We start from the raw sequence: 14099 nt of genomic DNA, 5'->3' as shown, positions 1-14099 counted from the left end.
TACAAAGCCGTGAGGTGACTGCTGTGAATTGGTGCTATATGAATAAAATTGAATTGAACTGAGAGTGCTAATTAGCATATTCATGGTTTTGTTGCATCAGTCTTTTATTCTGCCTCTCAGCCAATGTGGGGTTTTTATCAGTTTCTTCTTTACTTGTGCAGATGTACACTATGCACAGCCACTTCTAGTTATTTCCAAGCTCCAAGGGAACACTTAAAGATTCTTTAATTAAATTTTTGGTGATACATTGAATCTAACCCTCAGTGATTCTACATAGTCCCCCATTTTCAATTGGACAAACAACGATCATTTTAAGTGCAAGGAGTATTTTGTTTTGTTTTTTTTTACTTTTTTTAAATTAAAATCTTGTGCAGTCAATGATTCTCTGGAACCTTTGGACTGATCACCGTATGTTGTGCTTGATACCTTGAGATGCTCTTTCAGACCTTTTACTGCATCTGCCATCACTGTTTGTGAGCCTTTTTTGCATCCAGCTGGGTCTTTTTTAACTGAAAAACATGCTCTTCATATTTGCACTTTTCCTTCCCATCAGTTTTGCAGACTTTGTTTGAATCTGAACAGACAGTGTGCCATGTAAGCTTTAGAATACATCATCAAAAGTACTAGTGATGTCCATGCTATAACATAACTATAACACTGCCTCCACAGCCTGTTCTCACTCCCGAGGAGTAATATAATGACGATTTGTCAAGTCTCGCGTTCCTGAGGAACGCGAAAGGTGACCGTCCGCGTTCCTATGCTACAAGCCGGGTTATGGATGAAATACACGTTCCAGCCATGTATTCCAGCTCTAACCCTAACCTTATACCTAACCATAACCTCATCTCTAACCTTAACCAGCACTCTAATGACGTTAGATAGTGTTTTCCAAAGCGATTTAATCGAAACGAACGTACATGTGTAGATTCATTCCAAACGGTTCTCATGTTTCGTAATGTAGGGACGTGTTGGGTGGCCAGAAGCGTAATATGTTGATTATTTGTCACCTAGCGTAAAATGTTACGCTTTGGGAGTGAGAACGTGTTGGTGTCCATCAAGTTTGATAGATGACTTGGTTTGATAGATCAAACCATACGTGTAAGTAGAGCCAATAATTGGGATTGATAGACAAGTAGACTAACATTCTAAAGAATTGGAATACTGGGAACCAGTTCTCGATTCCCATCCCTACTTCTGTGGTATTTCAGGCCACAGAAGATGCCTTCACTTTGACAGATTTAAGTGATTTCTTAATTCAACAGGTGTAATAGTGATGAGTCCTGGGTGTGGCTAGTGGAACTGAAGTCAGCTTTAAAAAAATGTAGTTAATTCATGGGGGCAGTTACAATAAATTAAATCATCATTTAAAAACTGCATTTTGGATTTACTCGGGTTTTCTTTGACTAATAATAAAATGTATGTTATGACCCAAAACATGACAGTGTGACAATTATGCAAAATCCTAAGAAACCAGGAAGGGGGCAAATACTTTTCCACATCACTGTAAAATCAACTGTGGTGGTGTACAGATGCAAAATTACAAAAGTTGTGTTGTTATCCAAAAATGTGTAAACCTAATTATGTTCTAGCAGCCTGTAGGCAAAATGTGAGATAGAAAAAAAGCAGTCTATTAGTTTGTATATGTATGATATTGTATGATATCGATTGCTGAGGCTGAGGAGCTTCATTTGGAGTCAAAGCTACTGTAAACTACAAAGAAGAGCTGTTGATATAGCAGATATCAAATAGTTACAACGTACTGAGCTTTTGTTATTAGCGTTCCATGCTATGCTAGCTCTCCCTCTATCAAACAAGGCATAGCTCCTGACATGTGGTGAAACAAACAACATACAACTTAATGGAAAGGATAGACCCACTGACACAAGTATAGCCAAGATAGTGTATTCCTAGTCTAAATCGAATTGAGTCATTTTCTTTTAATTACATCTATTATCACAAATCAAGTAACTCAGTTGAAGTGTAAAAATATGTAACAGGTATGAACTGTGCTCTCTGCCAAGTGGCAAAATAGTTCACTCGACCTGCAATCCCTCTAAATACAGGAAATGGAAAATATATATGTTTATTTGCATTTGTCTTTTGAAAGTCATAACTCACCATGACACCATGAATAAATAAATATTAGAAAAACAAAAACTCCTGCTTCAGCTCAGCAAGCTCCTTCAGTTAAATGCGCAGTGCTAGAAAGCGGAACACAAACCGGTCTAAAAGAAGCTAACAGAAGCATTGACAATCAATAAATTCATAAACAGATGTTTATTATTTAATCACAGTAACAAGTACACTGGATCGCATGCGCGAATATGCACTTACATATTCGTGTGTGTGTGTGTGTGTGTGTGTGTGTGTGTGTGTGTGTGTGTGTGTGTGTGTGTGTCCCAGTGGCCTCACCCATTAAACTGTGCTGAGGCCAGCACTTCTTTTATGCTGGCTGAAAGTCCCAGGGATTTTGGCTGAACAAAAACCTCTCCGGGGAGAGAAAAGGCCTTGAATGCCTGCTAATGCTATTCCGACCTCTGGACTCTTGCAGGCTGGTGCGTACGTGTCTGCATGGTCCAGTATGGCTAGAGACAGTAATTTAAATATTTTGCAATAAAGAGAGAGAACTGGATTTATAACTCTGTTATATATATCTACATATACATATTGATAATAAAAGGATGATGGAAATGCAATACCTGACTTTGATGTTGACATATTAAAAATTAACTTTGTTTTCATTTTTTAATTTCAAAAATAATTGTAAAACCTACAACACGTTCAAGAAGCTAATAAAAGGTATGATCTAGTAAAAGTTTTATTTGTCATATGACATATTCAAAAGTTAAGGTGAAAAAGAGATTGTCTGAGGAAAATTATTTTAAAATCAACACAATGGATAAAAGCTCCATCACGTGCATTACTGTGCTGCCCTTGTGTATTTGTGCAATCAATAGGCTATTTAAGAGGGAGGGGTTAAGCCAAAAGTTCATTTTTTAATTCCTAGTTTTCACACTAAAGGAGCACTTAAGCTAACCGAAATGTTATCTGGGCCGACCGAAGAGCCCCTTGGAAGGCAGATGCACTTACAAAAGAGGCATTTAGAGCACTCAAGTGCCCCCTTGGATGTGACATCAGAGGATGTGTCTCATTTGGGCACAGAAGCAATGACTGAAAACAATCTGCATGAGCTGTTTGTTTGACCTGATGCCTTTTAGTCAAGTAATAGTCCTGAAAAGGATTTTTCAGATACCTGAATACTCCGTATTGATTGTATAAAGCTGACAGAAAAGAAATATATATAAGTTTTAAAGTACCAGTATCATTTCTGAAAGCTATAAGAAAAGAAAAAACTTTTGGTCAGCAAGAGGACCTGTAATATCAGTGCAACAACAAGAAGAAGTCACACTTTGTTCATTAAAGAAGCAAATCACTGGGACAGAGCCATGCATGGGAATATGCATGCCTTTGTACAGCAGGTCCTCTTGTGGCCAAACTCTGACATTACTTCATTTTAACTGAACTTGGTTGATTTCAGTTCCAAGCTTGCAGATTCAAAATATAGATGCTTTAATAATAAAGATTTCACCATGAAAAATGCTTTATTCACCAAGCAAGTAAAACTTCATTGCAAGACATGATCATTTTTCCAAAAACTGACTTGAATGACCCTGATTAAGGCCACAAGCCGAAACGCGTTGGTCACCTAATAAAGCTGTTCCCTATTACTTTAGCTTTCGCTGGAGTCTTCACGTCCAAAAACTGACTTGCCAGTAAATTATTATTAAGGTTTCTTCCTCATTTTTCTTTTTCTGATTAATCCTCACACCCTATCATTCCTGACGTGATGTTTCGAGGAACAGGAGCGATCCTGCTTGTAGCCAATATCATGGGACTTTCATAGAGGTAATACTGTGAACCCTTGAACACTTTAATGCCATCTGGACCACAGAGACCAGCATCAATGTCAGGCAAGGGCAAAGGTATTTCTCGGTTGATGACCCTGGGCGTGGCAGTGAGGTCAACGTCACGAATCATGTGTCCTTTTGGAGAAAGCAAATGTAAATACCAATTTTCTCCACAAAAACTAAGACATAAGCACTCAGTAACTTACCTTGGAGTATATGAACTGTGTGTTCATTGGGACAGAGGAAAGCGGCATCCACGGTTCCTTCAATGCCTAATTCCTCCCTGAGGGATTTAGGGTAGCCTTCAATCAGGACGTAGTGGGCATCAGTTTTATAGATGTAAACCTGATCATCCTATAAGTGTTTTGTTAGAATAAGTGGATTTTAGTTTTAACTTCAACACAGAAATTGTGTGTGTGTGGGTGGGTGGGTGGGGGGGGGGGGGGGTTATATGGTGTCTACCTTAATCAGGTACATTTTGTTGGTGTAGGAGAAAACGGCATCCACCCCGTTTGTCACTTCTTTCCATCCCCTGGTTATTGGAAAGGCGTGAAGGCCGTTACGCCTGTTGTCCACACGCATGTAGTTAAGCCCTGAGAAATTGAACTTGTTCTTTATCATGGCAGAAAACTTAAAGACATTTTTTTACAGGATCACATTTGGATGAAGCACTCCTAAATCTGTATGCTACATATAAAGTGTGGATCAACATGCTATTAGCTCAGCTGTTTCCTTGTAAACTTTCCGGGTTAGCCTGACTCTCACTAAAGTTCAAAAATACACCTGGCAAGTTGTAAAGTTACAAAAAAGAAAAGTGACAATTTGTTTGTTTGATCTGTGCAACAACTAAACTGCAAAAGAATCCTACTTTAGCAGTTACATAAGGCTATATGTTACTTAGCCAAATAGCTAAATGCTATTTTAAGTGTGTTATTAATAAGCACCTTCTTAGTTTAGCTTGGTAACATCATTATTTAGTTGACTGTTAATGTTATTTTATTTGGTATTTAAACTCTTACAGTTTGATGTTTGATGGCAATAAAATAACTGAAATATCATTTTTTTTTGCTTTAAATTTTATCCTAAATTAACTCAAAATACAAGGACTGTCCGAAGTTCCCTCAGCTAAAAGCCCATCTAGAAATAATTAAATTATAATCTATTTATTCAGTTATGGGAGATCACACTAAGTGAGAGCTGACTGAGAATTTGAAACATATGTCACATTACCTGTAAATAAATAAATTCTGCCTCTGTCATCTGTAGTAATGGCATCTAGTTTGACTTCGCTGCATTTAGGAGCCTTGTGATCACCTCCGTGACCTGCGGGAAACACACAAGATTGTATGTATCTGACAAAAAAACCTCCAAAATGAATCTCTAAGATTCTCTTCTTAATGAACCCACCAAAGTTTTCGCACTTCATGAAGTAATTGCGGGCATCCTTTGGGTACGTGCCGCTAACTTCTCCTGATACTGGGTTGAACCTGGTGAAGTTGTGTCCATGGAAACAGTAGTAGTGTTCTGCCCAGCGGAAAGCAGAGGTGCAGAGAGGCAGGTGGGGCCACGTCTTGGTCTTCACTGTCTTTGTGACTATATCATAAACATACACATCTTGCCCTATGGAGGGAAATGACCACTTTGAGAAGGAGATCACAAGTCATCACAATGTTCTTTTTTATTTATTGTAGCCTCATTATATCACAGTACTCAACAAAATGCTGTCAAAGAATTCATTTCGACTTACTGAATAGTTTTGCAGCAGTAAATGCCAACATACCTTTGAAGAACAGAACAGAGTCGGTAATGCACTCTCCTTGAGGACACTCCACAGCAGCATCTAGATGTGTGGGGACTCCAGGAAAATCCTCCTGGATAGTTTTTGGATATCCGGTCTCCAGAGTGTGGTTGTAATAGCTGAACACGTGGTCATCCTGGAAATAGTACACAATAGTACACAGTAGTACACAATATCTGAGATCAGTAAAAGATGTCTTGACCCATATGATAGCTGAAAGCATATGAGGATCGTACCAGGAAGAGGAAGATGTGATCGTGGGCATCTTGTTTCGCTGGGTTGTGCATCCGAAAAGCAGCATCGACATGGCCGAGGTGGTGGTGTTCATCTAGCTCCTTGAAGAACATCGTTGAGGGTTTAGCTGGACCATAGAAACCATTCCACAGGTGGCCCTCTGAGGAGAAAACACCACAGACACAATATTTTAGAGGATGATTTAGTCCAACATTTTAAGAAAAAGAACATGTCCAATACCTTTGAAGAAGAAGGGGTTTTTTCCACTCTCATCAAGAGTGATAGCGTCAAACTCAATTCCTTCACACCGGTCTGGTAGAGCAGCATCTCCATCTTTATTCCCAAGATAAAAGTAACATACTTTTAACTGTTAATGTAACTTTAATATTCAAAATGCATGTCATTAGACACATACGAGTATTGCTCGGTATAGAATGCTGCTGTGATTGAGATCTAGCTGTTATGTAACTGACAAACAACGTACAGTTTATGTACATAAAATCCTACCTTCTGGTGCTGGCTCGTCTTGATGCCTGTAGATAATTTCAAAAAGTTATTATACTAGATGAAAAAAAGTGAGTCACTTACAAAACAACGCAATAATATGATGACTAAGCAGTCTTAAATTTGTTCAATTGATCCATCTGGTGACCTTTGTAATCTAACAAACAGGGTTCCAAATGGATAAAGCTGACTTTTTCACTAAATCGCCAACTGATAAGAAGAAGAAAAAATCCAGAAATTATTCTATTATTATGTCTAAATAGTTACAGACTGATGTTTTGAGAAAGGTTATCAATTTTAATATGTTCCATTATTCCTGAATTTACAGAGTTGAGAGAATTTATGAGTTGTTTCACATTTTGCCTTTTTAACCTCAACAAAGAATCAACACACAGAGAATTCGTACTGCAAGTGTTCGCAAATTATTTTAAAAGACATGGCGCATCATGCTGCCTTTAAAGCCAGGATAGTAGGAAAAATCCTGCCAACACGAATTGTCTATTTTGACTAAAACTTCAAAATATAAATGGAGCTCATTAACACTCACGCAGGTGCTGCATTAGTGAGGGAAAGTGCCAGACCCAGAAGCAGAGTTCTGGTGATCAGCTCCATGTTTCTCTTGCTGAAGTCCTCAGATCTGGAGTCTCACTCTGGACTGGTGCTGTAGCTGTAGCTTCACAGGAGCTGAAGCTGCACTTTTATTCTGTGCTGTGCATGTGTGGGTGGACAGGTTGGGAAATCCTGTGTTCCTGTGTGTGTGTTTGTATAGCCAGAGTGATGGAAGTTTTGTTGTTGCAAAATATGGCTGTAACATAATTATTTATCACTTTTCACTCAACTTTGCTAATTTTTATTCTTTCTGCATGAGAATGTGTGCAGACCAAAATATATTTCTATATCTGCCTTGAGATGAGAGTAAAGGAGGAGAAGATTTACTTTCATTATGGAGCAGATTAAAGTGTAATCATTGATCTGTCTGGTTACCACTTCTAACTACATTTGATAACTGCACGTTGGTCAAAAAAGACTCCATTTGTGTTACAGTGTTTGTAAGAGATTTCTGGAAATACTGCAATTTTGGACAGTTTCTCAGTTATAGAAATACCCAAAAGCTATTGAACCACCCTTGAAAGTGTAGGGTTAAAAAAAATCTCCAGAAACAACAAAATAGCTGGAAATTAGATTTGAATGAAAGTTTAATAAAATTAACTAAGAAACTGACAGTACAAACGTTATTCAGACCTTCCCAAGCCAACTAAAGAGTTTGATACAGGAGAGATTACAATGAGTTTATTATATTTTGTCATGATTATTATTCATCATCTAAATGTTTTCCAATATGGGAATATACACAAAAAGTCTAAATATCACGCAGGAACACTCAATTATCAAGAGTTACAGATGTACCCGTTGCACTGTGCTCACATTTTCCAAGCATGCCATATTGCTTGCATCTTCTGGAATTGGAAATTAAAGGAAAATATTGAAAATTTATTCTATCAAAGTAGTAATTTTCTACACCACTCTAACTTGTGACACTAAATCTTTAAACCTCTTCAAGCATGATCATGTCAAATATAACTGGTAAGAGATACAAGATTTTAGAAGAATCTCAAAAAATGTCAGATTATAACTCTTCTAAGAGTTTAACCTACCTCAAATTATTAGACCAATTATTGTTAGTATATACTACCGGTCAAGAGTTTAAGAACACCCAAATTTTTCCAGTTATTTAATGCAATTCAAGTCAAATGAATAGATTGAGATGGTGAGAAGGTAAGTGGTGAACTACCAGAGGATAAAAAAGGGTAAGGTTACCCAAAACTGAAAAATAATGTGCATTTCAGAACTATTCAAAAAGGCCTTTTTCAGGGAACACAAAACGGGTTAACAATTTAAAGCTGTTCTGCAACAATAGAGCTTGATCAACCCTTGAAAGCTGGTGCGACTAATTCTTACAGGTGTTCCAACTTACGTCTGCATGAAAGCAGTATTGGAACACGTTGTGGTACCATACCCTCGTGAGCATCAGCTGAACAGTATTGCACGGCAGAAAGTAGTTTGTTGCTACAAAAATGAAAGAAAGAAAGAAAGAAAGAAAGAAAGAAAGAAAGAAAGAAAGAAAGAGGCAATTAACAATGGAAGAGAGACAGACCATCATAACACTTAAAAATGTAAGTCTTTCCTAAAGAGAAATTGCAAAGAAAGTTAAGGTGTCAGTGAGTACAGTTTCTTTCACCATCAAAAGGCAATGAAACTTGGGCAAACTCTGACAGGAAAAGGTCTGGTAGACCCAAAGCCACAACTGAATCAGAGGACAAGTTTCTGAGATTTCACAGTTCGTGTTACAGGCGGCTCACAGGACAACAGCTTCAAGCACAGCTCAATAGTGGTTGTTGTAAGCAAGTCTCAGTTTCAACTGTGAGAAGACTTCAAGCTGCAGGTTTGACAGGACAAGCTGCAGGAAGAAAGCCATCGCTAAGACGTCAGAATAAGACAAAGAGGCTTGCCTGGGCCATGAGACATCGCCACTGGACTACTGAAGACTGGAAAAAGGTATTATGCCTTCGAGTAGGTGAAAGGATGGCTCTACAATGTGTGGCATCAACTGTCAAACATGGAGGAGGAAGTGTGATGACTTGAAGTTTGATTTGACTTGTACAGAGTGAGAGGCACCCTGAACCAAAACAGCTAACACAGCATTCTGCAGCGCCATGCAATACCCTCTGTTATCCTCCTAGTCGGTCAGGGTTTTATCCTACAGCAAGATAATTACCCAAAACACAGGTCCGAGCTATGCCAGAACTACCTCAGGAAAAAAAGAACAAGATGGTAAGCTTGAAAACATGGAGTGACCGGCACAGTCTCCAGACTTAAACCCATCGAGCCGGACAGAAGAGTGAAAGCAAAGCAACCTACAAGTGCTACATTTATGGGAACTTGTGCAACAGATATGGGAAGAACTTTCTGAAGAATATTTGATCTCTGTTGTAGAGTGAATGCCACGGGTGTGTGTTCAGCTGTTATATCTGCCAAATGTGGCTACATTGATCAGTCAGAAGTTTAAAATACATACTTTCATTTCAGAGTGCAATGAGACATAAAACTGCATAGTTTTCAATAAAAAATTGGAAAAATTGGGGTGTTCTAAAACTTTTCACCCTTACTGTATCTCTATTTTGTTGCATCTCAGTCTTTACCATGCACCGCATTTATTTGTACTGGTAGATCTTGATGCAGTGATTCATGCTGTCTGACACTACCATGTGGCCATCAGGGAGAAGGGCTAGACCTCTTGGGCTACTTAGGTTGTCAGTCACCAGAGGCCAGCCAACTCCCTTGGATGGGTAGATAAGAACACGGTGGTGCTGTTTACCCCAATCTGTCACCAATACATCCCCATCACTGTCGATACAGAGGCCCCATGGACAGGTCAGGACTGGCCCCAGGCCAGAACACACTCCCAGTATTCGGATAGTGTTCCAGCCTGGCTCCAGGACTCGAATGCATGGGACACGCCCAGTTTCATTGCCTCTTTCTGATATTGCCATGAGCCCAGTGGTGAGACAAGCTGCAACCAAGTAGGGTCTGTGGTACCCTGTCACCACTGTGCGCTCTAACCTGGCCCCTGTTTTGGGATCCAGCTTTAAGCCAGTTAAAGTGCCGCGCTTGATATCAGCAACTAAAAACTCATCTTGACGGTTAACAGTGACCCCTCTTGGAGCATCTAACTCTTCAGTGGTAGAACCGATTGCAGTGCCTCCAAATGTTTGCAGCAGCCGTCCATGACGACTGAACACCAGCACAGCTCGTTCAGCAGCACAAGTCAGGGCTATGAGGCCCTTTGAATTCACAGCCACATCAAAGTAGTTGCAGATGCGGGATGACCTTTCAGGTCCTGAAGGAGACACCTGTTGTACAACATTCTTCTGGAGATCTGTGACTTGAATTCTGGCATTACCACAATCCACCACAAATAGCTGCCCTTTGACAGTTGCGTGGATACCACTTGGCAGGTTGAAGTCAGTACGGCCTGATCCTTGTTTTCCAAACTGTTTGACTAGATAAGCCGAGTCTAGGGCAGTTGAACCACCAGCTCTTTCCCCCAGCCCCTTCAGACCAGACACAGCTCCCTCTTCCATATCCTGCTGTGTTTCACTGGCTCTGTGGAATTTGTCACCTTCAATGGTTGACATTGACAGAGATCTGCTCACACGATTTGAACTCAAACCCTGTGTAACTTGAGTCGTGGCTGTGGACTGCTGTTCATCACGGCTTGTGTTCCCTTCAAATTCTGGGGAGTTTCCTTGGCCTTGCTCAAAAGTTGAGGTTTCAGAGACAAGACACATTCTGTTGACCTTTCTGATTCCACTGCTCTCAGTCTTGTCATCACTAATTAAAGGACGGAGTTTACCATAGAGGTCAGCTGTGGATACTGATCGACAGTGCTCTTGCCTAAGCGATCCATTTACTGGAGTATTCACAGTATAGGTGTAGCAGAAATCCTCACTGTTGGCTGGGGATGGTGGGCTTCCATTGTCCAATGAAGATTTCTGTGAAAGGCTTTGTTGGGAAAGAGAAAGATGCCTTGTAGAAACATCTACAAGACTGTGCCTGGAGAGTGAACATTTGTGCCTAGTCTTTGGAGATGTTGCTGTATCAGTTTCTTCAGGGGGACAGGATGGCTCCTTACATGACACCAAGACAAGAGACTTTTGCTTTCTTTTACCTTTCACTGTATTGCGTCTCTTTGGTCCCTTTGGTCTGCTGTCAGAGTCATCACCTTCAGATTCTCCTTGACTGGAGACAGGTTGGACAGCAAGGAAAAGGTCTTGCCCTTGTGTGTCTGAAAACATGGATTCCATTTCATCTTGGGAAGACTCGGATACACCACGGCGTCTTGATATGGGAGAGTTCGGTGATTTTAAGTCTTCCTCATTCTCTGTAGAACTTGACAGACGTAGTTTCCGGACAATACGCACGTTCCCACTATTTATCTTCATGCTCTCCTCTGGACTATACCTTTGGCCAGTTCTGTTTGGTTGAGGTTCCTTTCTAATTTCTAGAGGGGAAAGGTTCAAAAATTTCAAATCTCCTGAGTGCAAGGCACACTTTTGTCCTTGAGCACTACAGACACCAATGTGGTAGGTCATACCTTGCTCACGAACATCAACTTCCCCTAAGATTAAAGATTTGGACTGAGGACTTGGTAAAAAACTGACTCTTTTAAGTGTTAGAGAGATTTCCCATGGCTGGATGATCTCTGCCACCCCTCTTTGCAGTTGATTTCTATTGGATTCTCCAGCTGTACTCCCCCATCTTTGTATCTGTTCCCTCAGCTGACCAATTTTTCTGAGTTGCTGATCAACAAGTGACTGCACAACTCTCACCGCAGCAGCATTTTCCCTCTTCACTTGACTGAGGTGCCGTTGGGCTTCTCTGTGATCTTGCTCAACCTTTTCAAGAAGGCGACGCTCCTCTCGCTGAGCTTCAATTGCAGCGCTGTCCAATTCGCGGTTCACCTCCTCTACTTCGGCCTGCTGTTGCTCCCTGAGATTTAAAAGTTCTTGTTCTCCTCGCTCCAGATTGGAAAGAGCCTGTGTTACCCATGGAGGTGGTGAAGTAAGAGATATGGGAGTAAAGATGGACTCCCGTGGGGTTTGAGAAAGTGGAGGTGGGAAAGTCACATCTTTCAGTTTTGGAGTGCTATGTGTCAGCAGGGCTGAGAACCCAGGAAGGGCTCTTCTTTCTGAGTGAGACCTCATTAACATTGTGCTGGACAGATTTCAGTAGTCCTCTTTTTACTTTTTACTCCTTTATGTTTCTGTAAAGAATTAAAAGATTATTCATGTAAATAGAAAATACACAGACTTTTGTAGTATTTGAACGCATTAAAAAATGTAAGACATGTGGAGGTAGAATTCAAAATAAGATGTTCATCCAGTGGCAGGTCAATATAAAAGCTAAGTAGATCTGAAGCAAAATTAAGTATGGTATGTCACTGAGATGTCTTGGGTCTCATCAACACAGTCTGTGGTGTTTTATTAATGAATGCCACAGTCCGCCCTGTGAAAAACCACATGGCCTATCTGTTGCTGTTTTAAAACTGGGACACAGAGTCTCTTTCATTGCAACTTTATCTATCCCACACAATATCCAGTTTCTCACAGGACTCCAAAATACTCTCAGGTAACCACTGTTCCATTTCTCTGAGGTCAGTGTTGTAATCAGACTTTAACTCTGTTGGAAGAGTTTGGTGAAGACAATAAATGTCTCTAACAGGATGCTAATCGACAGTTGGCTCAAGTATATCTTATTTTATAATCTACTGCTTTTTCTCACTTCAAATTATTATTAAATCCTCATTACACATGGAGTCCAGGCAAAACACATTGGTTTATGCTTGCCAAGTTGTTTCTCTTGATGTTACTCATCGTGAAATCTTAGCCTCAAATATTTTTTCTGAAAGCAGCACAGGTGCCCCATTGTCGCTCTTGATGGAAACAGCCACGCTTATCTGCTTAAAGCATTGAAACTGAACTCTGTCTTTCAACTCTGACACAAAGTATGTGAGAGAAGGTCAGTGCTTTCAGCAAGCCTATGCGTTTTATGGCCATTTATAAAGGGATCATATTCGGAGCTGGCATTTGTTGGTAGGAGCATGTACTGTATATGTTAGTGTAGACCTGGGTAGGCAGTTCTGTGCTCCCTTGGAACAAACAAAAAAGCTTTTGCGAGGATGAAAGGGGTGGTATCAGTTTACCTGTGCAGGTTCACAATAAGGCCCCAAAGGAAAGATGTGAACTCCTGTTTTGAATGGATAAAATCTATTTACTATGGGTTCTTTTATGTTTAAGATTTTCCATGAGTGATTTGTTGTACATTTTTAGGTCAATTGAAACATTATTTTAAACAGAACTCAGATGCAGGAAATCACGGAACACATAAACACAAGTTTAATCAAACTACAGTTTATGCACACATGGGTTAAAAGATGCACGGTTTATGAATTAATCTGTCGGTTAAAGTTAAGGAAATTGTAGGTTACATTCAGTAACAAATCCCTGTCACTTATCTGGAGAGAAGACACTGACTTCTCATGTTACCCCACTTTAATGTTGAATGAGAGGCAGTAGTTGCTAAGTTACCAAACGCCCTCCACTGAGTGTAAAATAAATGATACCATTCATAATTGAAAAGATTATGCAGTACGGTCATGAGCGTTACTGCATATCCAAACTAAACAAGAGAGCTATTCAGAAAGTGTTACGGAGTGTAAAGCTCAGCACAGCTAAACACCTCTTTGAAACTCGCATGTCCCGCAGTTGGTTGAAAGAAATCTGTGAGTCGCAAATTGTCCCTAAAAGCCATCATTTGCATTTTTGGTATTTATATAGCATACCAGCATTTTAAAGGTGAATATACAGAACAATGTATACCTTTTTGTCTTAAAAGTAGCAATGCTAAGGAGGTCCTACCTGTAACCAAGGTGTGCACTGCTCCTTCTGCTCCTCACTCTGCTCTGACCTGCAGCCTCTACTCCTTCCCTCCTCCCCACTCACCCTCACCCCCAATCTTTCTCCCCTCCCTTTTTTTTGTCCTTGCATATTTCACAGGCTGCATTGTTGTGTTATTGAATTACAGTAAGGGATAAT

The 14099-nt window shown here is 40.1% G+C and overlaps 2 protein-coding genes across 2 annotated transcripts; both read right to left on the bottom strand.

The window, feature by feature from the left end:
- Nucleotides 1-3583: 3583 nt before the first annotated feature.
- hpxb (hemopexin b) lies at nucleotides 3584-7147 on the bottom strand. Its single transcript, XM_086282127.1, has 10 exons — nucleotides 6992-7147; nucleotides 6448-6473; nucleotides 6181-6273; nucleotides 5943-6100; nucleotides 5689-5842; nucleotides 5316-5528; nucleotides 5139-5231; nucleotides 4371-4501; nucleotides 4115-4262; nucleotides 3584-4043 (listed from the first exon to the last, which is right to left on the bottom strand). The coding sequence occupies exons 1-10, from the start codon at nucleotides 7054-7056 to the stop codon at nucleotides 3817-3819; spliced, it is 1308 nt and encodes a 435-aa protein (XP_086138253.1). The 5' UTR covers nucleotides 7057-7147; the 3' UTR covers nucleotides 3584-3816.
- Nucleotides 7148-7267: 120 nt separating this feature from the next.
- Nucleotides 7268-12257, bottom strand: LOC147302280 (uncharacterized). Its single transcript, XM_086282126.1, has one exon. The coding sequence runs from the start codon at nucleotides 12213-12215 to the stop codon at nucleotides 9657-9659; it is 2559 nt and encodes an 852-aa protein (XP_086138252.1). The 5' UTR covers nucleotides 12216-12257; the 3' UTR covers nucleotides 7268-9656.
- Nucleotides 12258-14099: the final 1842 nt, after the last annotated feature.

Source organism: Aulonocara sp. 'chitande type north' Nkhata Bay, linkage group LG23 (genome assembly GCF_057382095.1).
Source record: "Aulonocara sp. 'chitande type north' Nkhata Bay isolate Kocher_YH1m ecotype deep benthic linkage group LG23, A_spYH_male_GT1.1, whole genome shotgun sequence".
NCBI classification, from domain to species: domain Eukaryota; kingdom Metazoa; phylum Chordata; class Actinopteri; order Cichliformes; family Cichlidae; genus Aulonocara; species Aulonocara sp. 'chitande type north' Nkhata Bay.
The sequence above is the reverse complement of the archived record's forward strand: the minus strand, read 5'-3'. Positions and strand labels throughout refer to the sequence as shown.

Excerpts from the sequence above, each read along its gene's own strand:
- hpxb (XM_086282127.1), bottom strand. The coding sequence starts at position 7,056 with ATGGAGCTGATCACCAGAACTCTGCTTCTGGGTCTGGCACTTTCCCTC. Across the intron at positions 5,529-5,688 it reads CTCTGTTCTGTTCTTCAAAG|GGCAAGATGTGTATGTTTAT; the intron begins GTATGTTGGCAT and ends TTCCCTCCATAG. Across the intron at positions 4,263-4,370 it reads ACAAAATGTACCTGATTAAG|GATGATCAGGTTTACATCTA; the intron begins GTAGACACCATA and ends AAACACTTATAG.
- LOC147302280 (XM_086282126.1), bottom strand. The coding sequence starts at position 12,215 with ATGTTAATGAGGTCTCACTCAGAAAGAAGAGCCCTTCCTGGGTTCTCA.